General features: G+C 36.1%; 6 protein-coding genes and 1 pseudogene across 7 annotated transcripts; 4 read left to right on the plus strand and 3 right to left on the minus strand.

Annotated features, from left to right (window-relative positions):
* Positions 1-921: 921 nt before the first annotated feature.
* On the plus strand, positions 922-4,262 carry LOC123228671 (probable hexosyltransferase MUCI70). The gene is made up of 6 exons (XM_044654129.1): positions 922-1,422; positions 1,929-2,146; positions 2,347-2,523; positions 2,604-2,759; positions 2,964-3,240; positions 3,807-4,262. The coding sequence occupies exons 1-6, from the start codon at positions 1,083-1,085 to the stop codon at positions 4,052-4,054; spliced, it is 1,416 nt and encodes a 471-aa protein (XP_044510064.1). The 5' UTR covers positions 922-1,082; the 3' UTR covers positions 4,055-4,262.
* A 158-nt stretch (positions 4,263-4,420) lies between these two features.
* Positions 4,421-5,150, plus strand: LOC123228673 (pterocarpan synthase 1). The gene has a single exon (XM_044654132.1). The coding sequence runs from the start codon at positions 4,446-4,448 to the stop codon at positions 4,977-4,979; it is 534 nt and encodes a 177-aa protein (XP_044510067.1). The 5' UTR covers positions 4,421-4,445; the 3' UTR covers positions 4,980-5,150.
* A 133-nt stretch (positions 5,151-5,283) lies between these two features.
* On the minus strand, positions 5,284-6,822 carry LOC123228672. 2 transcript variants are annotated; one of them, XM_044654130.1, is made up of 5 exons: positions 6,420-6,822; positions 6,144-6,221; positions 5,950-6,049; positions 5,724-5,857; positions 5,284-5,614 (listed from the first exon to the last, which is right to left on the minus strand). In XM_044654130.1, the coding sequence occupies exons 1-5, from the start codon at positions 6,726-6,728 to the stop codon at positions 5,381-5,383; spliced, it is 855 nt and encodes a 284-aa protein (XP_044510065.1). In that variant the 5' UTR covers positions 6,729-6,822; the 3' UTR covers positions 5,284-5,380. The 2 variants fall into 2 exon arrangements, with proteins under 2 accessions (XP_044510065.1, XP_044510066.1); XM_044654131.1 differs by lacking the exon at positions 6,144-6,221 and having other exon boundaries at positions 6,420-6,813.
* A 3,857-nt stretch (positions 6,823-10,679) lies between these two features.
* LOC123229618 (pentatricopeptide repeat-containing protein At5g50990-like) lies at positions 10,680-11,822 on the plus strand. Its single transcript, XM_044655542.1, has 3 exons — positions 10,680-11,177; positions 11,262-11,354; positions 11,448-11,822. The coding sequence occupies exons 1-3, from the start codon at positions 10,680-10,682 to the stop codon at positions 11,820-11,822; spliced, it is 966 nt and encodes a 321-aa protein (XP_044511477.1).
* A 674-nt stretch (positions 11,823-12,496) lies between these two features.
* Positions 12,497-15,811, minus strand: LOC123228630. The gene is made up of 5 exons (XM_044654063.1): positions 15,615-15,811; positions 15,449-15,509; positions 14,980-15,357; positions 13,219-13,559; positions 12,497-13,135 (listed from the first exon to the last, which is right to left on the minus strand). Exons 1-5 carry the CDS (start codon positions 15,693-15,695, stop codon positions 12,917-12,919), a joined length of 1,080 nt encoding a protein of 359 aa, XP_044509998.1. The 5' UTR covers positions 15,696-15,811; the 3' UTR covers positions 12,497-12,916.
* A 1,700-nt stretch (positions 15,812-17,511) lies between these two features.
* On the plus strand, positions 17,512-19,505 carry LOC123229581 (allene oxide synthase 1, chloroplastic-like). The gene has a single exon (XM_044655496.1). It carries the CDS (start codon positions 17,702-17,704, stop codon positions 19,265-19,267), a length of 1,566 nt encoding a protein of 521 aa, XP_044511431.1. The 5' UTR covers positions 17,512-17,701; the 3' UTR covers positions 19,268-19,505.
* A 62-nt stretch (positions 19,506-19,567) lies between these two features.
* On the minus strand, positions 19,568-22,782 carry LOC123229580 (annotated as a pseudogene).
* Between the last annotated feature and the right edge of the window lie 296 nt (positions 22,783-23,078).

Here is a 23,078-nt window from a genome sequence, read left to right on the forward strand (position 1 = left end):
TAACGTTAAGCCAATATTTTAAGCTAAATAAGTCAAATTATTATAATACGGTGTGAAAGCTAGCGTTGTCTTCCCATTTTCAGTTGAAATTTTAAGTGGAAACTTTGAAAACACTATGGATGATGACGGCAAAGCATGACGATAGCAATGAAATGCAATGACGATGGAATACGATTGAGAGGAAGAAAGAAATGGACGAAAAATAAGCCTCGTAAAGTTTGGAGGGTAACGTGATTGGTTTTTGGTTGGATTTTTAGCCAGATACACGTCAGAAACTAGGCTGAAATCTCAAAAATGGCAGACTAATGACGCAAAAATTTACATGCCCTCAAAGTATGAGTTTTCAATTTATTGGACATCTAGTTATATTTAAATTGAATTTGTTTGAGTTTGATTCAAATATACCTGAAATAAGTTAATTTCAAATGAGTTAGAACTCAAATTTGACCTATTCATTAAACTTACAAACTAAAAATTTTGATATAAAATTATGTTATTTTAATTAATATGTAACGAGTTAGTTAAAACTTAAGTTTGAATGAAGCTCTAACTGAGTTTAAGCAACTCAAACTTAAATTCAAGCTCAATTTTTATAAATTAAACCAAACTTAAATTTTGTTTGTCTCGAATTCAACTGAACTGGACATAAAGTGAAGTCCCCATATAGCGTATTAATTTCTAAATATCCTCGAAGTATGAGTTTTCTTGTTTAAAGCGCGAAAATAGAAATAATTAGAATTAGTAATTGGTTAAAACTTGTCAAAAATATAAATTAAGCTTACAAATATGAAGATTAAAATCTATATTATATAAAATTAATTAACTTATATTAAAATTTAATTTACACATTTATATATCACTTATTTTTAGTTAAATTAATTACATATGAGACTCTCTTTATTCTTTATTTGAGTCTCCAACAAAGCTAAACTATACAACCTTATGGTTTCCCTCTGAAATCACTTTCTTCACTATTGCATTTGGAAAGCCGTAATTTCCTCGATTCTTGGATTCAAAACTGCTGATACCTTTACCATTTTATCTAATTGATCCTTTGGCATTGCGTTTACTGTGCCTTATTCATGTTCAATAACGGCAACATATCAATCTCGATCTCCGATGAGGACTCGGACGACCTCGGCCGGATGCGGGTCCGAGGTCGCAGGAAGCGCAAGAAAAACAACTTACGAGCCAAAAGCGAGTTCAGTCGCCGACTTTTTAGATTTTTTTTGAGGTACCGGACCCTATTGATCTTTGTTTTCGTTGCTGGATTACTGCTTTTTGAAGCCACTAGAATTGGGAGGAAACCCGGTTTGGTTGTTAACTCAAAAGACAGTCACGTTGAAGTGAAGAAATCGAGTTCGGGGGAACATTTAACTCGGATTGAACCGCCGAAGAGAGATGTTCGTGGTGGCAGAGATCGTAAGTGTTTTTCTCAAGGTTTTATGTAACTTGTAAGTAAAGTTCTTCATTAAAATGAAGATAACTTACAACGCAATTTTTAGTTGTACAAATTCATACATGATTTTGGTAGCTCTCTGATCAGCCCAGTTTGCATAATATCGTTCAAATTGAAAGAAGAAATTATGAATTTTAATTCACTTGTGTAGTAATTAGGTTTTACGAGGTAGATTCTTTTGCTAAGAGCTTGGGATTTTTTTCTCTTGTGATAATTAGAAAATGGGGGAGCATTGTGCAAAGGATTTCTTATCACGGAATAAATTAAATTGTTGGAGTGCAGGAAAGTGAAACAAGAATTGCATAATGCAACAGTTTTAAGGCGAGAAACCTGAATTATACATTTAGGAATTACTTCAGGTTGAATTTGTATTGTGGGAAATAAATATGTAAGTGTTTATGATGTCTTTGATATTGGTATGTTAGTCATTTATTCTATAGAACATGACTCAATATGTGGATTTTATCAGGTTGCTTGAAGCTGTTACCTCCTGATCAACTTGAGCACCTGGATCCTCCTGTGAATGAAGATTCAACAAGTCATGTAAAGAAAGTGGTTTACTTTTCAGAAACTGTTATAACTGATGGAGGAGGAAACAATACCTTTTCCCAACATCAAAGTGAAGGCACAAGATTTAATTTATTTACAGGAAACCAGACGTTTGATCAGAGAGAGAAAAGTTTCAAGGTTATGAGAACCATATTGATATCTTTAACCATGTTTAGGATAGTAGATGATTGTTATCATGTTAATGTTCGATTTTGAAATAAAGTTCTCAAGCTTGGAGATTAATTTTTATGAATTATATGCTTCTATATAATTGTGCTTCTTTTTGTGCTTTTTAAAATTTATATATCTAATATCCTATAAAAATTTGTTGCATGCAGGTGAATAAAATTGCTGAGGTACATTGTGGTTTTTACAGTGAAAATGGAGGATTTAGAGTATCAGATGAGGACAAAAGGTACATGCAAATTTGCAAAGTTGTGGTGTCTACTTGTGCATTTGGGGGAGGTGATGCTCTTCATCAACCGATAGGAATGTCAGAGGCATCACTTAAGAAGGTTGGCATGTTTAATGTTCAAGACTTATTACTTACATACTCATTTAAAAAGGTTAGATGCATAATACTATGTGGATTCAGGTGTGCTATGTTGCATTTTGGGATGAAATTACCCTGGCAGCTCAGGAATCAGAGGGGCATAAAATTGGTGATGATGGATTTATTGGGAAATGGCGCATTGTGGTTGTGAGGGAACTTCCATTTACAGACCAGAGGTTGAATGGTAAAATTCCAAAGGTATCCATGGTTTACATTAGCATGTGTTTCTTCCCTAATTTTTCTCCATTGTGTAATGCTCTTGTGATTACCAGCCATCATGTCATTCATGGATTCTGGGTCACATACTTATATTAGTATTCCACATTTTTTGCTCAATATGTAAACATGTGTGAGTGCATGTGAGTATTAGTAATGATCTAAATCCATGTCTGCTTTCATCAGATGTTGGCACATCGTCTCTTCCCTAATTCAAAGTACTCAATTTGGGTTGACTCAAAGTCACAATTTAGGAAGGATCCTTTGGGGGTGCTGGAAGCCCTTCTTTGGCGTTCAAATTCTGTGCTTGCAATTTCACAGCATGGAGCTCGCAGTAGTGTGTATGATGAGGCTAAGGCAGTTGTCAGTAAACACAAAGCCACCCCAGAAGAAGTTGAAGTGCAGTTGGCTCAGTATCGCCGTGATGGCCTCCCTGAGGACAAGAGGTTTAATGGAAAGAAAGGTCTTATTTTCTCTAATAAAAATTTCAATATAATTAAGTAGGTGCATCTGCATTGAGCTTTTCTTGCCACATGTTTATCTGGGTTTACCATAATGTGTGTTAATCTTACTGAAGTTGAGCTACCTTATCTTCTGCTTTTTCTGGATTTGGGGGAGTGGATATGCCTAATCCAATAGAAACAAAGGCACCAGTTATTCATTACATGCCCAAGTTTTTAATTCTAATTCTGTTATTGCTTTCCTCTTATGAGTGTAAACCTGAGTCTTCCCTAAGGGCAAGATTCCTGAAACAAAAAGTATGATTGGAGTGCTTTTGAACCCAGGCTTGGGTTTACTACCCACTTTAACGCCTGAACTCACAGATTCCTTTTGTCAACTTATTTTGCTGTAGGAATTTCTTTAGATTCGAAGGAAGGACTAATGTCCATTGTATAGTACACAGAATCTAGAGAAAGCAAATGTAATGTCGTAGTGCTTGTTAAAGAGGGGACCTCTTAAATGGACTTTATTGTGCTGTAGGAATTTCTTTTAGTTGTTTTAAAGTTAGTCATTTGTTGGAATGTGCAGCTCTATCTGAAGCATCAGTAATTGTGCGGGAGCATACAGCATTAACTAATCTGTTTATGTGCATCTGGTTCAATGAGGTGGTTCGATTCACTTCTCGGGATCAGCTAAGCTTCCCATATGTTCTATGGCGGTTGAATATGTCTGAGAACATTAACATGTTCCCTGTTTGCATCCGCAAGGACCTCGTTAATGCCATGGGTCACATACGTAAGGCAAAGCCTTCACATGGTAGAATGTCCATGTTCTAACGTTAACAAATCTCATTTCACCAATTGTTGTAATAGAGGGGCCGAGCGGAGAATATATGTTGTAATTATTCTCAATTCTTTTGTAGATGTAGAATTTTCTGAATGTTATTTATTGGCAGTAGCACTGTCCTCACTCATTCTTTTGGTTAAAAGTAGTTAAAATAAATTGTGTATTGATTTTTTACTATAGAATTATATTCATTTGGAATAAGTTGTTTAAGAGAATTACTATATACATTGCATAGAATGTGGATTAGGTCAGACTGAAAATTGAAAAAAAAGAGAGTGAATTAGGTGACTAAAAACACTGGCTTGAAAGGAGTAGGTTTGCTTCAACAGAAGTGTATTAAAGTGATATTATGAGAAGATAGCAAATCCCAGGCTTTCCATCATGCTGCCTAGACTCATATTCTGCACTGCAATAGCCTTAGCCACTTTGGCAGTAATTCTCTTGGCTTTGGTATCCCCAGTAGTTCACAAGAAACAATCAAAGAACACCTCCATTCCCTGGTTGGCTCTGTCCTTGTATATACAACAGCCACATACTGCAACCTCTAAAACACAACCTTTCACACAATCCGATGGTGGAGCTTTTATTTTTCATCATACACTCACGGAGGGACCTGAAAACACTTCTCGGGTGGTCGGAAAAGCTCAAGGCTTCTTCGTCCCAATTGAACATTTTGCGCATTCAGCATTTAATTTGATTTATCTCACATTTGAAACACCTGAGTACTCTGGTAGCCTCAGTGTTCAGGCCAACCAGGTTTCTCACAAAGATACAGAGGAACTAACCGTGGTTGGAGGTACAGGGTCTTTCGCATTTGCTCGTGGGCAGGCTGTGTTTGCGCAGACAGACCGGCAAACTTATCATGTAAAGCTTCAGCTGAAGTTTCCTGATCGATCTCATACAGTTCCCGGATGAACCAGATCCTTAATTTGAGTTTATTGCTCCTTATTCCTTTTTTGATTGTTACAAATATTAATTCTTCCCTTATTTTTCCCCTTTTTCCCGACTGAAAAGCGTAAGCGTGGAATTTTGTAAATTGTCATGTCGGTGTATCTGTACAATTCTTGCAACTACAACTTTTTACTTTCCTGGGAAACATATATTTGGATAATCAGGATCCAATTTGACAATTGATTCTGCTATAAGACATGATCAACAAGCTGGTTGAAGATTTGAGAATGAATACTGGGAATTTACCAATCACTTAATGTGCATAGACTAAACATGAAGTGTATAATTCTTGCACATTATTTATCTCTAATTCTATGACAACAAAAGTATGTGTACACATTTTGAGTACTAGCATAAAGTATTTTCTACGACAATATGTGGAAAGGCAAATTTCTGCTGACAGAAAGTCTGGAGAGAAGGAAGGTACAGACAGAGGAAATTAGTAGAGCTCCAGCAAAACAAACCATATCCAAACTAGTAACAAGAGTTATAGTGTTGAATTTTTCCAGTACTCCCACTTGAAGTATTATCATTACAGCGTGCCCAAGTTTTGATTTAGCTTCCCAAACTGATTCCATTTCTACCCATTTTGGAAGTCTCTGAAAGAAGAAAGTTGCAGACCATTAAAAAGAATTCTACTCTGCCCAGATTTTTTTTAAAACCTTTTTCCTTTTATTTGTGGGATGAACTAGGAGGAGACAGACTCACCTTCATATGGAAGAGCCCAAATAAATTGGACCCAGAAAGCAATTGTTCTTTCTCTGTAATATTCTTTGACCCCACAAACATGGCGTACAATCCTACTCCAAAAATTAGCATAGCAGTTCCCACCAAGAAAAGGTCTACATAGAAGATTGACAAAAAAATTAAACTTCAAAGGGTACTTTCAAGAAAGCTGACAAAATTTGCAGATAGTGTAAAAACTAAAGATTACCAATGGCTTCAATAATTAGATGAACCATATGTCCATGATCATTCTTCGGAGATAACGTATTGAAAAACTGGAAATATGATTTCAGCACAAGAAAGGAGCCCTGCAATGTAAAAAGTTCGTCAGTCATTCACTTTTATTTTCCAGGACCCTGCTTAAGAATCAATCAGTAAATGTTTCCAGGAATAATATGTTGCCTCCAGAAAACACAATACTGAACCGAGCAAGGATCCCGCAACAGCAAATAATGTGAAAAATCTACAATCAATAATAACCTGCACTATTTCAGCTCAAAAAGTTAATATCTATTACTTATGTATATGAAGTTTGTGCTTGGAATTTAGTGTTCATATAATATCCAAATTTCTGAAAAGGAGCATCTAGAATCAACACTAAATTTATCAGATTATGATGGGAAAATTCTTCCAACAACCAGGAATATGAGCTCCAATTAAATAAAAGCATAGACGTACCCTTTCAATGAGCATCTGGATTGATTTCCAAGGTCTTCTTTCCAAAATTTGCCTTGATACCTTAAGCAAGGCATCAATAAAATCAGCTGGCTTTGTTGTGATCAACAAACTGTCTAGTGGAGCCACAGATGTTTTTGTGGGCAGTGTTGGTCTCCTTTGATCAGCATTCCCACAAATTCTCTTCTCCCCATTAAATCCTGCCTTACCCATACACCTCACAGCATTCGTTGATGAAGAAGATGAACAAGTAGAAGAAGAAAATGCATGACGCAAAGGTTCAGCAGTTAGAAACAATCTTGAGGTAGCCATTGCAACTATTTTGAGTGTTTAGAGGTGGATTTATATAACATGCAAATGCAATGTGAGAAAGAGAAGAATCGTGGGATATTAGCTGGAGTCTTGGCAACATGCATGCCTTTTCGCTTTCACTTAGAGAGGTTGGTCTCCGTTTAGAAGATTTGACAAGCAAATTCTACAATGAATTTTACCATGGCTATTGGTTTCTTTAACTTGTGGGTCCTGTTACACTGTGAGCCGAACAGATGTTCATGGCGGATCTTTCAGAGAAAATTTTCTATTGGGAGTTTAATACAGGAATGCTCTCCATCGTTAGCTTGGTCTTGATCCCAAAAGAATCTACCACCATGCTTACCTTAAGGAATAGTAGTCGGTGGCCCTGCCCTGCTACTCGACAACAGCAATTAAATGTGAGTAAATTCAAGTTCACTCAATCAATGTCCAACAATCAACCAACTTCATTTCAGCAAAAACTCCATCGATGAAACCAAATAAAAATCCAACAAGTTCAAATGAAATAGAACATCACACAAAAAACTTATGAAGTAAGAGGTGTAAGACTCCGAAACATAAACGCTAAGCTACCAACTTCGAACAGAAAACTCTCTGAAGAGCTCAAATTTTCATTCAACGTCAATTAACTACTAAAAAAAAGAGACATTTATATAGATCATGTGATTTGAAATTACATAACAAATGAAAGAAAATAAAAAAAAAGGGTGCATTAATTAATCACTTAGTTGTCTCCAAAAAACATTCCAACTAGTTATTTCACGTTAATAAAATTTTCCAAAATTACAAGGACAACCAACGAGTTATGTACCATAACCTTATTTTTTATTAAAGAGAGAATAATTTGTAGCGATTTTTAATTTTAAGTTAAAATTAAAGGTAAAATCGTTATTTAATAATAATATTTATAAAATAAAAGTTTATATCATTTTATTTTCTTAATTTGAAAAATTAACAATTTTTTCCTAAAATTAAGTTTTGAAAAATGATATTTTCCCCTCTACCTAAGGTTTTAAATTTCCCCAACAAACGATGATCGATCTCTTTCCCTCCTAGCGACATATCTCTCTCCAGTGCTTTCCCTCCAATCGACGACGTCTAGATTCGACGACAAATTTGGTTGGGAATCTAGATGAAAAGTCAAAACTCTTTGTTGTCCAAACAAAGTTAGTTTCATTTAAATGACGATAATGGTTCAAATGGGGAGTTGTTCTCCTCTAGATGAGGATGACTCCTTGTCTGGACCGTTGTCATCGTTCAAATGAAACCGATTATTTTGGACGATGAAGGTCTAAATGAAGAGTTTAGACTCTTCGTTTAGATTTTGTCGAATCTAGATATCGTCGACCGAAGGAAATTCACTGAAGAGAGAGATGTAGTTGGAAGAGAGAGAGAGATCGGTCATTGTTTGTCAACAAAATTTGAAACCCTAAGTAGGGAAAAAATGTCACTTTTCAAAACTTAATTTTGAAAAGAAATTTTATAAGTTTTTGAAAATTGAAAGGTAAAACTTTGAGATTTTAATATACCGTGGGTGGGAATAAGTCTTTTGGCCTTTCTCATTTAACTTTCCATTTTTGTGTTTGTGGTGAGTAAAGCTGTTTGAGTAAATAACTAAATACCAATTAACCATATATGGAATTAAAATCTGGGTGGATATAAAAATATAGATATCATTAATTATTCTACTTCCAAAATAATTTTGAAATATTATATAAATAAGCATGCATGCTTGTATGTATGTACACATTTTCAACTCAAGCATTTTGTCCACAAACAAAGTTTGGGAAGAATGACAATTTCAGACACAACTTTTCTCAAGAAATGCTTCTTTCTAACACTCTTCTTATGTTTTGCCATAATTTTGACTTCTGGTATGTAAAATATATTGCTTTAAAGTAGTTTAATTTTTCATATAAGTTGTGAATTTCGTTATTAATTTTACAAATGAAATTTGAAGTAAAAAATAATAGTTACTCTAAGATTAACTAATTTGATTAGTAAATGATATACATGTATTTGATTTATCAGGTGCAAGAGAGAAGATTAAAGTATTTCCTCCTTTAAGGGAATACGTAGGACGACATAAAGATAACGATCCAGAATACGTAGGACCATGTAAAAATGATGAGGATTGTCAAGATCTTTGCAAACTTCTTGGATTCCCGGCCAAAGTCGGTTCACTATGCAAAAATAACCCACCCCCTTTACCCAATGATTGTTATTGTGATGTATGATCGTGAATCTAAATTCATATTGTTGTCGTGACAACACTTATCTTATCAATAAATTAATTTAATTACATCTTTGTATGCCCTTACAATTACTTCAACAATGGAAACAAGGTAAAATATAGTCCAAAATAACATATGATTTATCTAATAAAATAACATCAAATATATAATAAAGATGGCGAAAGATTCATGAAAATTTACTAATCCACTTTCTTGCTTTGAAGATTTGTTAAATGTTTATCATAAGAGTGATATTATATATATATATATAAATAATGATTTATTATTATGTGGTTATATAATAAAAAATTATAGATAATATATATAAAATAAGTATTGATATCATTGTTCTTTGTGTCCACCCTTAGGCTTCTCTTTTGTTAAAAACTAGCCTCATCTTCACTCTTTAGTCATACATAGGGGTGGATCCAGGCTAGGTCGAGCCCAAAAATCCCTTGGCTGGAGTTTAGCTCGAATAGAAAATAGTTTGATTCGAGTTCGTCGAACTAAAATTAAATTTAATTCAGATGAAAAATAGTTTAACTTAGTTTGATTTGAGTTTAACTTAAATTTATAGTTTGAATTAATGGTTTGAATTTATAACTCAGTTTAACTAGAATTAATGGTTTAAATTGATGGTTTGCATGTATGACTTAAATTTGTGGTTCAAGTTCATAGTTAATTAGTAAAATGACGTTGTTTTATCTAAATAATATTTAAAATTTTTTATTCGAGCCATCAATTCAAACTAATTCGAGTTACAAATTTGAATTGAATCAAGTCACAAATTTGAACTACTAATTCAAGCCAAATTTTAGGCAAACTAAATCGAACATTCTTTGGCTCAAATTCTATTCGAATTAAAAAATAAATCAAATCTTCTAAATTGAGTTTTATTCAAATTTGAATCAATAAATTTAAATCGAATTAAATTAAATCAAATCGACTTTCAAAACTAAGTTGGTTCAAAGCATATCCAAGCCTAGTCATACATTCAAAAAATCTCTCTCATTTTAAGAGAGAATCTACCCCTAAGTCATTTCTTTTATTTATTTCCCATATAAGGTATATCTAATAATTTATCTCCTCCTTTCACCTACCATTATTGAACTAACTAAACCCTCCTCACTCCGCCCCATTCCATTCAATAAATAAAAACGATATAGCTAGTTGGCTTCTTTGTATATGCACCCAGCAGTGGCTTTTTTATTGAGCATTCGCTAGTCAGCTTCACAAAGCAAGAGTACCTTATGTTAAACCTTGTTTCTTATGATTGTGGATAATTTAAGGGTTGTTTGAAAGGATTTCGGTTTGGTTATTGCGGTGCTAGGCATGGTTGTGTTACTTGTTTAATGTTGTTTGTAGGTTTAAAAGGGAGCTCCTTTGGTCCTAAGAGAAGGTGAGAGAGAGATTTCAAACGTGTTGATTCATGGGTCAACTAAATCAAAAATGAGAAAACTTTATTCTAATCAGACTGTTTTTTCAAGAGAAACAAATTTAATCTTAAACTATTATTAAAAAAATTTAAACTCTTACTCTTTTTGTGTTTAGAATCACTTAAGCTATCCTCTTTTTAGTGCAATATGTGTCTCTTCTGTTACTTTCTTTTGGACAAGGCTTTCTCTTCATACTGGAGCCTGGGCTTGAAAGAGTTTTTCGTTTCTCCGATATAAAATTCCAGTCTATTCTTCAATTCAAACTTTCGAAAGCCCTTGGAATGGCTGGAGTTGCTGATTCGAGTTACTGTTCTCTCCCCATGTCTAAATTTTCATCTTCAAGTACTCCTGAGAAAGTGACATTCAATCTTCGTCCGTGCTCGTTTGTAGAAATGGTTGGTGTGTATGTGGGTTGTGTTAAATATTTTCCCACCTGTTCTTTTGCAAGGAGTTTTCAAGATAACAAGAAGTACAAAAATTTAATAATAGCTGCGAGTTCTTCTCAGCAAACTGTTCATGTTCAAGGAGATAATCAGGTAAGCTTGGAGTTCAAACGTTTATCCAGAGTAGGGGAAGTGAATGCAGCTCTTCAAGTAATGGATAAAATGGAGAAGAACCGAGTTTTCTTGGGTTCCGTCGATATCGTTGAACTGCTGAAGTGTTGTATTGATTTGAAGTTGTTGGAAGCTGGGAAAAGGTTCATGAGTATGTTCTGCGGTCTCAGTCAGAACCCAGTACGGTTGTGTTTAATAAACTGGTGGAGATGTACTGTGGATTGGGTGATACTAGAAGTGCCCAAAGAGTGTTTGAGCAGATGTGCGAAAAAAATTTGGATTCTTGGAATTTGATGCTGCTGGGTTTAGCCGAAAATGGCGAAGGAAAAGATCTTTGTCCAGATGAAAGAAGCCGGAGTGAGGCCCAATGGGTCTACTTTTGATGGTGTTATTGAGGCTTGTGTTTACTTGGAAGCAGTGGAGGAAGGATTACAACACTTTTAACTCAATGAGCCGGGATTATTCTATTAATCCAACAATCGAGCATTACAACAGATGGTTGATCTTCTTGGAAGGTCACAGAAGATTGCTGAGGCTAAAGAGATCACCGAGAACATGCCAATTGAACCAAGCTCTGTGGTGAGGGAGACACTAGAAAAATACACCAAAAGTGGACCTACAGAGCGGCCTGGTGAATTGGGTTCATTTGTATCACCTTCAGGCTTGAGACTTAGCAATAAGAAAAAGGTTAAGGGAAAGTCTAATTTCAAACCAGATGAAGGGGAGTCCAGAGAGAAGCAAGGCCTACGAAAAGTTGAGGTAGTTGGTAAGGAGGTGAGGGAAGCTGGCTATGTGCCAGACACAAAGTATGTACTTCATGATCGATCTCGACTGAGAAGCAAAAGAGAAGGCATTGATGTATCACAGTGAAAGGTTGGCCATTGATTACGGGCTTATCAGTAATCCTCCGGGAACCACCCTAAGGATCATAAAAACATCTAAGGATCTGCGGAGACTGTCACAACTTTGTCAAGTCACTTTCAAGCATTGAGAAAAGAGAGATCATTGTTAGAGACAACAAGAGGTTCCATCATTTTAAAGATGGGGAATGTTCCTGTCGAGATTACTGGTGAAGACTAATTTCTTTCAGAATTACAGAGCTCCTTCCTAGTTCATAAAACCTGATTCCCTTGTCATCCATCAGATGGACACTATGTTGCTCTGGAATGACAAGCAGAAGTTTGGTATTAGAGATGAAACCATGTGATTCGGAGGCTGCAATAACCTTGGACCTGTCGTTCACCTTTCTGGAAACAGTTTAATGCTTAATGTGTACTGTTCATCTTAATTGTTATCTGCTTAAAGTGTTGGGGGTTTTACTTTATTTATAACATAAGAATAAATACCTTTTCAGTATGCTGTAATTTGTTGTCTTAATCAAATGCTCAGTATTCCCTGTAATTGATCTGAATGCTAAGAATTTTTTGTAGAAGTCACGAGTCTTCAGTTACTAGACATTGGATGGCATTTGGGTCTTCTTTTTATGTACCCCACAAACCCAGATAATGCAACAAATTATCACGCACACTACTTTACTATGCCTCTTGAAGCCAACTGGGAAATCACTGAATCTGCATTTCCATTTTCTTTTATTTATACAAATATATGCTTAATATCTAACAGCAAAATATAAAAATCTCCCCTTTGCCTGCACACACTCCATGTCAACGTGGGTAAGTCCCCCACAGATAAAGAAAATGTTGGATTTTGAGATGCAATAAGAAAGTGGTCACCACCGATTAGAAACAGTTATGAGTCTAACAGACCTCATTTCCCCTATCTAGGCAGCCAAATTTTCAAACTTCAGAACTATCTCAAACAAGTATCCCAGTTGGAGAAAAACTTTGTGGCCAACAGGATCATTACTTTATCACCATGGCAACTAGCATTTACCTAAATGTACAACCCACTAGTAAAATAGTTCAACAACCATTACAAATGAATATAAATATTACTTGTAAAAATTAGTAGTTCTCAGCCACTGGCCTTGAAGGAAATAGCCTTAGAAGAAATGTTAACAGTGACCAAAGGCAAAGCAAACCAAGGACTTGGAAAGTCACTACCATGCCAAACATTGCAGCACCTCTCTCCATCAATTTTGGGGTGCTTGGAGCATCTCTCATTGAGAACATCAACCTCTCAAAATAATGAACTGCTTTGCTCAACTGATATAGCCTATATACCTACAACCAACATAATAAATTGGGTATGAGAAACATACACTTAAATGAAGAGATCGCATTTTCTTTAATCAAAAAGTAAATACCTCAAAAATAATTGGAATCAGCGGCCAACAAGATGACCCACGCTTGTCAAGATATGTCTCAAATGCAAGTTGAACAGCACAGCCAAATATAAAAGGAAACACTGCAACCAAGGCTGGCAGACCAAGCACTGGCCAAGTCACATAGACGGCAAAGAGAGGAGCAACAACCTTAAAGCCTGCTGCAAAGAAAGCAGATGACAAGTATCCTCTGAGACCCGTGATAAGTCCCCACCTCTTTGGACTGAATTGCAAATATGGCCTCTGAACATGATCAGTCACAAGCAGAAATATTGCAAGACCAATATAAAACGTAGACTCAGAAATTAGTGAAGACACAATTTCTGCATGATTATCACAAGGGAAATTATCTCTGGAACCTTATTCTCAAAAACACTAAGATACAGGAAAATAATAATTATGAATGCATGGGATAAGTTGTGCCATACTTGATTTTGAATAATGAAATAAACAGGGCCACAAAGAAAATCATAACACAAGTTACACAAAAGTGGAAGAAAAAGATCCCCAAACAGGCCTATGAGGAGAGTTGGCTACTTGTGATCAGAATTATAGAACTATACTGGAGACATAAAGATCAATGCAAATGAAAACAAACTGAATGTGAAAACTCTAGTTGTCTATAACTCTGTAACATAATCTGCTCATTTTTTTGGTTAAACTAGTTTCCATGTTAAGAAATGTAGTAAACTGAAAGTAAGTATAAATTAGATAGGCATCACATCAAGTAAAGTCTGCTTTAGCTCTTTCACTGCCAATGACTCAAATAAACTGGCATTAATCATGCAGAAATAATGCAACTATACTAGAGGCTAATTGCGTACGTTTACATTATAAATTAAGGGATGATCAATCCCTTTTTTATAGCTTCCCTCTCTTCACACTTAGGGACTGCAACAGCAGATGGACTGCAAATTGCCATAATCAAATAAATACCTTCAACTAAACTAGGCATATGCTGTACCTATTAGAAGTCATACTATATTACTCTGTATCTGTCTTTTCTATATCATTTTGTAGGATGAGGAGAAATGTTTAACTTCAGAGGGGAAAAATGTCCCAAAGGAATATTGTAATTCCGCTAAGAACAAACAATTGACTTTTCTCCCATTCAGACTCTTTTAAAATGATTACAAATGAACTAATGACATTTAAAATATCATAAGGTTTCATCATGTCAACAAAAGTTGACTGATTTATTGGCTTAATCTAATACATTTCAAGGAGGTCAGTCTCTATACTCTAGCAGCCGAAATGCATGCTCCACATGATTATGTTTCAAATATCTGGGACCAGCTGCACTAGCCCCATAATACATTCAAACATGCATAACTCTGTCAAAGCAAAGGCCATTATATCTTATCTAACTGCATTACCCCCTAAAACCTAATGATTCTGCTCTTATTCTGTAAAGCTGCCCTTTTCATACTAACATTTGCAACATGAAAGCATGTGATACAAAATTGATAAAAAAGAAACCATTATGTTTTGAAACAATGAAAAAAAAAACCATATAAAACTATTTGCACTTATAATGAGTACCAATTTTCATACCAATAATGATATCCACTAAGTTATTGAGTGATTTTGAATTAAGGATGAAGTAACTCTCAATCACTAAATTGGTACCTATCATAAGCGCACATAGTATTACTAAAAAAATTGCATACAAACACATTTACTATATCATCACTCTTCAGTTTAAAACCTGGCAACATAAAAGCAATCGACTAATAATATTACCTATAAGAACCTCATACTTAAAGATATTTTCTACTGCATCGCCAAGTAAAAAAAATTGAGGAAGGATCAACGACAGTATGAGTGAAACAGGTGCCAAAATCCAGAGGAGAGAACCCTTGTCTTCGTGGAAAGGAGCTGACATCAACTTCCCTTCTTCCACTAGCTGGTGATTTAAGCCATAAAACGAAGCAGAACCTGATTTTCCACGAAATGGCTCCACCCCATTGTAACCGCCAACGGCTACATCAGAATTTCCGCCCTTAGAAAGGTCCAACTTTGCCTCAGTATCAGAATTAGAGGCACATAATATAGCTCCTCTCTGCAACGGCCTTAACAAAGACCCTCCAGTTTTATTCGTTAAACGAGGCAAAAGATGCGCTGTAAAAATACATCTTATTAATCCCATTCGGTTATTTAAGTATAATTAACAATTGAAACAGATAAAAGTAGAGTGTAAAAGAGATAATACATCTATATGTATTTCGAAGACGAACATTTCGACCTTTCAATCCGACGTGGCTTGGAGAGACCTTGAATTGTAAGATTACAGTCAGAGATAAAGAAAAGTGATTACAACAAAGGAAATCAAGAAGAAATGTAAGTTAAGAAATCGAATTGAAAAACAAATTGTTTACAATTTGATGAGCAAAGAGACGATGATTTGAGGAGTTGATTTGTGGGACTGGAATTCGAAGACAAATTGACTGCACTTCCATTTTAGTTTGTTTCGTCGTTCTCTGTACTTTGGGCCGCTTAAACCCTAACTCATGCTTACGTGTGTGTTTCAATTCGTGTGCTTGGAGGGAACAAGATAGGATACTAATAAACTACAGAACAAAAGATTTATTCCCACCCAATATTTATTGGATTTTTATTCTGCTATTTAGGGAAATTTAAAAACTTAAATATTGGTTCGTTATTTAATTTTTATCAAAATTTTATTATTAATATAAAAATAAATATATTATTTAATAATTTTATTTAAAAAATAAAATTTTATCTATTTTTAATTTAATTTTAAAAAATTATATTTTTACTATTTAAAATTTTTACCTTTTTCTTATTTACAATTATTCCTTTGATTTTGTTAAACTTCAATTTCATCCCTTCATAAATTTTTGTTTTCAACATTTTTTTTCTCTATATACAACCTCCTTTTTTGCCTAAATTGAGTTGATGTAGGTTTACTCATCTCTCTGACGTACAAATATCTTTCGACGATAAAAACAACAAGAGAGGTTTATGAGTGCACGTGTCTAAAATGATAGGAGAGATTTGTCGTCAAGGTTCTCTTTAATTTTAAATATAATATCTAAATTCTTCTCGTTGACTATCATCTCTTTTCGTTGTTCGTGAAGAAATTGCATCAAACCCTATACAAATGCATATATACTTTGTTCAATTACAATGACATTTATAATTAAATTATCAAAACAACAATTAAATCCACCAAATTCAGCTTATAAACCAAAAATGATAACTTTTTCTACTAAATTTTAATCTTAAGTAATTTTACAAAGTGTGCATTTCAGTTTTCCACTAAAAATGATATCAATAATTAGATGCAATGATCCTTTTTTTTAAAATTGATTTTATGTTTTAAAAGTTAAAAATGCAGCAAATACGGGTTAAAAAGATCGGTAGAATTAGAAGTTTAGTTAGGGTTTGATAGAAAGGAGAGGGATAGAGGACAAAACTATATTTAATTAAAATAATTAACTAGATTTATATAAGGTTAGAGATTGACGTTGTTGGTAATATTTTAAGAACCTTCATGCATGGTTATTATAAAATAATTAATCTTCTAATTATTGCTTAACCATTTATGGCATAAACGTTGAAGATAAAATGGTAGACTAAAGCTAAAACCGTCCAGAAGGATCCTTGGAAATTTATGACCAACTCCGAATCTAATGAAATGAAAACATGTTTTAAAATAAAAAAAAAAACTCCGGCCAAACATCTTTAATACTTACAGTGCCTAACTATCAGAATCGCGGCGCTTTGACGCCATAGACGGCAGTTGAAACCGAGTGCTTGACTTTGACGACGACAACTCTACTTTTCAAAAGTTTCAAACCTCAGAATAGTAAAGTCGTATTCATATTTCACCTCCGTGCTTCATTTGTCCGAAGACTACGTACCTAAAGAAGAAAAATTTACAATACCTCACGCGCAACACTGTACATGAGGACACGAGAATATTCCTCGTCAACATCGCGGTGCATGGCGGAGGGGGATGAAACTGGCACTTTGACATTTTGGAGATGTCCTTTTTATCCCCAAGGGAGGTCACTGACCACCCTCAAATTTGAAACACGCCAACTCATGTTCCGTCGCACTACTGGAATTGTTAAAGCATATGATGTTGAACACGTGGGCATTATATATGAAAAAGCGAGACGCAGAAACAGCACAGAAAGTGGTTCAACAGCGCACACACAAAAAATAAAGGTTGAAGAAGTCAGAATTTTATCTATTTATATTTGTAAAATTAAAATCTAATGGAGATTCATTTCGAATCTTATTCAAAAAATAATAAAAATTTGTTTCAGTTGTTAACGCACGCCTTTCACGACCAGGAAAATGGCTATAGCCAATTAGAGCTTTACACGTAGAATCCCACCAACATAGCCCATTATAAAAGTAAAGCTTAATTATACAATATGATGCCTCTGCCTCTCTCTGTCTGTAGATTTCACGCTCACAGATTTCCATTGAAATGGCTTCCCCTTGTCCATCTTTTCCTTCTCTGCAACTTAACTTCCCTTGTCTTCATAAATCATCATCGTCGAAACCATATTCACGGCGACTATTGGTTCGCCCGATCGCCGCCTCTGTTTCGGAGAAACCATCTGTCCAGGCATCACCAGCAACTCAACCTTTGATCCGGGAAATCCCGGGAGATTATGGCCTTCCTTTTATCGGTCCAATCAAAGACCGTCTTGACTATTTCTACAACCTTGGTAAAGAAGACTTTTTCAAGTATAAAATGCAGAAGTACCAGTCAACTGTCTTTCGAACCAACATGCCACCTGGTCCTTGCATCTCTGATCATCCCAACGCCATCGCTTTGCTAGACGGTAAGAGCTTTCCGATTCTTTTTGACGTCACTAAAGTTGAAAAGAGAGATCTTTTCACGGGTACTTTCATGCCCTCAACCGAACTCACTGGTGGTTATCGTGTTTTGTCATATCTTGATCCGTCTGAACCGAATCATGGAAAACTAAAACAACTTTTGTTCTTTCAATTAAAGTCTAGCCGAGACAGGATTATCCCAGAGTTTCACTCCACCTACACTAACCTGTTTGAGGCTCTGGAAAAAGATTTGGCCACCAAAGCCAAAGCCAAAGCCAATTTCTCTAAAGCCAATGACCAAGCTGCCTTTAACTTCTTGGCACGATCCCTTTACGGCGTAAACCCGGCTGATACTAAACTCGGCAACGATGGCCCTGCTATTATTCCTATATGGGTTCTCTTTCAACTCAGTCCTATTCTCACTCTTGGCTTACCAAAGCTTGTTGAGGAACTTTCCATCCATACATTTCGTCTTCCTCCCTTCTTGGTTAAAAAAAATTACCAGAGACTGTACGATTTCTTCTACGAGTCATCAGGTCCCATTCTCGACGAAGCAGAGAGATTGGGCATCTCCAGAGAAGAAGCATGCCACAATCTGTTATTTGCGACGTGCTTTAATTCCTTTGGAGGAATGAGGTTTTTCTTTACCAACATGATGAAATGGATCGGTCGAGCAGGGGTCAAACTCCACACGCAGTTGGCAGAAGAGATCAGATCAGTGGTCAGATCCAACGGCGGAACGGTCACGATGGCCGGGATGGAGCAGATGCCGCTGATGAAGTCCGTCGTGTACGAGGCATTTCGCATCGATCCTCCCGTACCGTTTCAGTACGGAAAAGCCAAAAAAGATATGATTGTTTCAAGCCACGATGCATCGTTTGAAGTGAAAGAAGGAGAACTATTATTCGGGTACCAGCCTTTTGCAACAAAAGACCCGAAAATATTCGAGAGAGCAGAGGAGTTCGTGGCGGACAGGTTTGTCGGCGAAGGCGAGAAATTGCTAAAGCACGTGCTCTGGTCAAACGGACCGGAGACAGAGAAACCCACCTTGGGAAATAAACAGTGTGCTGGGAAAGATTTTGTGGTGCTGATTTCTAGACTTTTGGTGGTTGAATTGTTTCTCCGGTATGATTCGTTAGAGATGGAAGTAGGAAAGTCACCACTGGGTGCGTCTGTGACGGTAACCTCGCTGAAGAGAGCGACCTTCTGATTTCATTATATTATTTGATTAGATTTGAGAATAAATAGCAATTGGTTTCTTTGTTTATGTTTCTTTCTGCATGTATTCAGTAGGTGACTTTTAGTAAAAAGGGCTCTGATTCAGTTTTGGTTGCTTGTGAGGAAAATGGAAGAACTTGTAAGGAATGTGTCTGATTCTGATCATCTTGTTCTGTTCCATTCATGATACAAAAGTTGACAAAATAACAAAAGCAAACTTTTTGTCCCAATTGAGTCTCTACTCTCTACTCACTTGGCGACTGAATTATTCAGATTTTGTATTAGTATAATATTGACATCAGAAATCACTGTGCATCATCAAATACTTATAACTCTGAAATTTAGAAAAAAAAATCTGAACAGGAGGAGATGAGGCCAGTAGCCACCTTAATTGATTCAGTTTAACATTGAATTACAACATTACTTAGCAAATCTGATGAAGGTGAGCTTGGTTCACTTAACCAGTGATCTTGAACTGAAACAGGAGAATTTTCCGTCAATCCATCTACTATATACACACTATTAGCTTCTGTGTGTTGCAGAAACAAACCCCTTCTACTTTCTACGTCACCTTTCTTACAGAGGCACCTAGCTGCTCCTCGCTAGTATTTGAAAAGGAAGAACAAGGAGATGGCTCTGGTGAAGCTGTAAAATTGATTTCTTCAGAAGATGCCCATCTGCTCATCCTGATTTGCTCCAATTCAGCTGCTACCTCCATCATTGAAGGTCTCATGTCCTTGTGAAATGCAAGACATCTAAATGCTAATTCAGCAACCTTATGCACAGAAGAAAAGGTCCAAGCATCACTATGAGGGTCTATAAATGGATCTATAATCTCATCTAAATGACCCTTCCCAATTCTATCAGAAGCAAAAGCAGCTAAATTTACTTCATTTTGGGGCCTAGAAAAGTCCACTACTTTCAATGCTGTTATGGTCTCAACAAGAACTACCCCAAAGCTATATACATCACTTTTGTCAGAAAGATGGAAATTCTGATGATACTGGGGATCAAGATATCCAGGAGTGCCTTGTGGTGCAGTTGAGATGTGAGAGATTTCAGTCTTACCAAGCCTAGATAAACCAAAATCTGCAACTTTGGACTTAAAGTTGTAATCCAAGAGTATGTTGCTAGACTTGACGTCTCTGTGGTAAATTGGAGGGTTGATGGCAGAATGGAGATGGGCTATGGCTTCTGCAGTTTCTGCTGCAATGGTGAGGCGAACTGGCCAGGCAAGTCCATCACCTATTTCTCTTCGTAAATGTTGGCACAATGTTCCATTGGGCATGAATTCATAGACAAGGATTTGTTCACCATGTTCTATCGAGCAACCTAATAGGCGGACTAGATTCGGGTGGCTCACAGATGATAAGAGTTTAATCTCATTTACAACTTGCTCAATGCTGTCGGTATCTCCTTGTTTTATCCTTTTAATAGCAACCCATGAATCATTATTATGGAGCTTTCCTTGATACACTGTGCCATAGGCCCCAGTTCCAAGCTTTTGCTTCTCAGAGAAACCGTTTGTGGCCTTCTCAATTTCTTTATATGGATAGATGGGAATGCTAATGCCTTTAGGTTGAGAAAGGTGGTGGTTTGTTCTGTTTCTGGTTTTCAAGTAGGATCGTCTCCGAATAAAACAGCACACTAGACTCAAACTTATAATCAAAAAAGCCCCAGCAACACTCCCTGAGAAAAAGAAAACCAAATTTGGCAGATGAAAATTAAAATTCCAATGTGTGATGAAAAGCAATAGGTACAAAGGGGGCGTTAAACCCTGGCAACAAAGTTAAAGGCAAGTCCAGTTAACCGAAAAGCAACAAATTTTAAAATGAAAAAAATAAAAAAATCTCTGGCGGTGTTGTTCAGTTGATGAAAGGTAAGAACTAGATACCTCCAATCAAAACAGCAGTTCTAACCTTTCCGCCGCATTGGCCAGAGATATACTTTGCTGGATTGCAGACTGAAGAGGCAGTTTGCATAACAAAATTACAGACAATCATGAATAGTCAGTAAATTTTGAATCAAAGGAATTAGGATCAACTTTAAGCAGTGTAATAAATACGGTAAGAAAGTACAAAATTAAGACTAAATTAACAAGATCAAGCAACGATTGAATGAATTAATAGAATCCTTGGCAAATTAAACCAGAAATACTGACCTTTATGGCAGCCCATGCCTGCTTGATACCCATCTCCTTGGAACCCTTGTTTACATTGGCATCGAAATCCTTGCCTTCCTCCAGGAGACGAAACTGGAGAACAATTTGCATCCTTGGAACAGTAACACGAGCCTTCTAGCCACCAAGCCAGCTCCACAACTTGAATATCTAATGAAACTCCCGATACGGACGGCTCTGCTGAAATGGACGACAAAAGATACTTGCACTGTCGCCTGGTAACATTATCATAATCAAGAAATCCATAACCTTTCTCTTCTGAGTAACAACTTATATCACTGCCACCATTTGAGTCGCACTTAAATGACTCAAATTGAGTCTGCACGTCAATTAGTGAAGGTATTTTACATTTAGTAGCCGTGGAATTGCTGCAGTCGTTTAGAAGTATGGCGTTTCTTGCTGTTGGAGCGTAGTTGCGGTTAAAGAGCTGGCCTAGGGTTTGGATTGAACGGAGGCATGTGGGTTTGATGATAAGTTTTATGTTGTTGCTGTTTACGTCTTGGACAGGAAATTCGCCTATAACAATATGACCTTTTGAGCTGCAATTCAGACGGATATGGCAGCCACTAGAGAATCCAAATGGATAGGGGACGAAGTTGTTGCCGCATGATCTTTCACATTCTGTAAAAGCATGAACCCGGCGTATAGAAAATACATTCAAGATTCCAACAAAGAAGAGAATTGCAGACTTTAGAGTCATCTTTCAATCTTAACTAGAGGAAAATTATAATAAAGAAGAAAGAAAACAAGCAATTAAACTCTGCTAACAGTACTGGTTAAAGGATTACAACAAGTTTGAAATGTAATCAGATGATAAGATGAAGAATTTGCCATATGTTACTTCTTGTTGTTGACTAGAATCGCCATATCAAACACGGGTTTTGACTTGGAAGGAAGAGAGAGGATTGATATGGACTGCCATTTTTGGAAGATTGAAAATTTTAATTGTAGTTTCATACGTAGTTAAAATGAAGGGGTATGAAGTGATGTGAAGTTAATTTAATCTTTGTTTCTTCAAATACCCAGAAACATTATGAATGCAGGGCCAAGGCTCCTGAAGAGTCCTTTCCTTCCATATTCATAAAATGACAACAAACTCTATATGCAATAATTTATTTATAATCCCTTCTCCGCTACTCTTACTACTAGCACTAGATTTCGGAAACTAGTTCTTGAATAACAATTTATTAATGAAAAGTTGCAGTCACGCAACGCCCAGCAGACATTCTAGATGAGCCTCAAGTGTGAACATACAACTTTACTTTGTGTGAAAAGAAAATGACGTGCAAGACACGGCTGCTGGGGCACTGCAAACTGGCCATTTGCTAAACCATTTTCCCAAAACGGTTCATAAGAGGCCCAAAAGGGAAAGAATTCAAGACCCATTGGAGCTTGGGCTACTCAATTCCTTAGGGTAAGAAACAATGTAGATGCCATGCCACACTGGATGAAAGTATTTCGAAACACATAAAGCCCTATGGTAATATATCAAGTTACAGGTCGATATAACTTTTTTCAAATGTACAAACTGATTCATATATTTCAGTTAGCAGAAATATAAAGCGATACAAAAGTAGAGCATAGTAGGTCTACAAACAAAGATCGGTGTATTTACGCAACAGCA

This window comes from Mangifera indica, chromosome 11 (genome assembly GCF_011075055.1).
Source record: "Mangifera indica cultivar Alphonso chromosome 11, CATAS_Mindica_2.1, whole genome shotgun sequence".
NCBI classification, from domain to species: domain Eukaryota; kingdom Viridiplantae; phylum Streptophyta; class Magnoliopsida; order Sapindales; family Anacardiaceae; genus Mangifera; species Mangifera indica.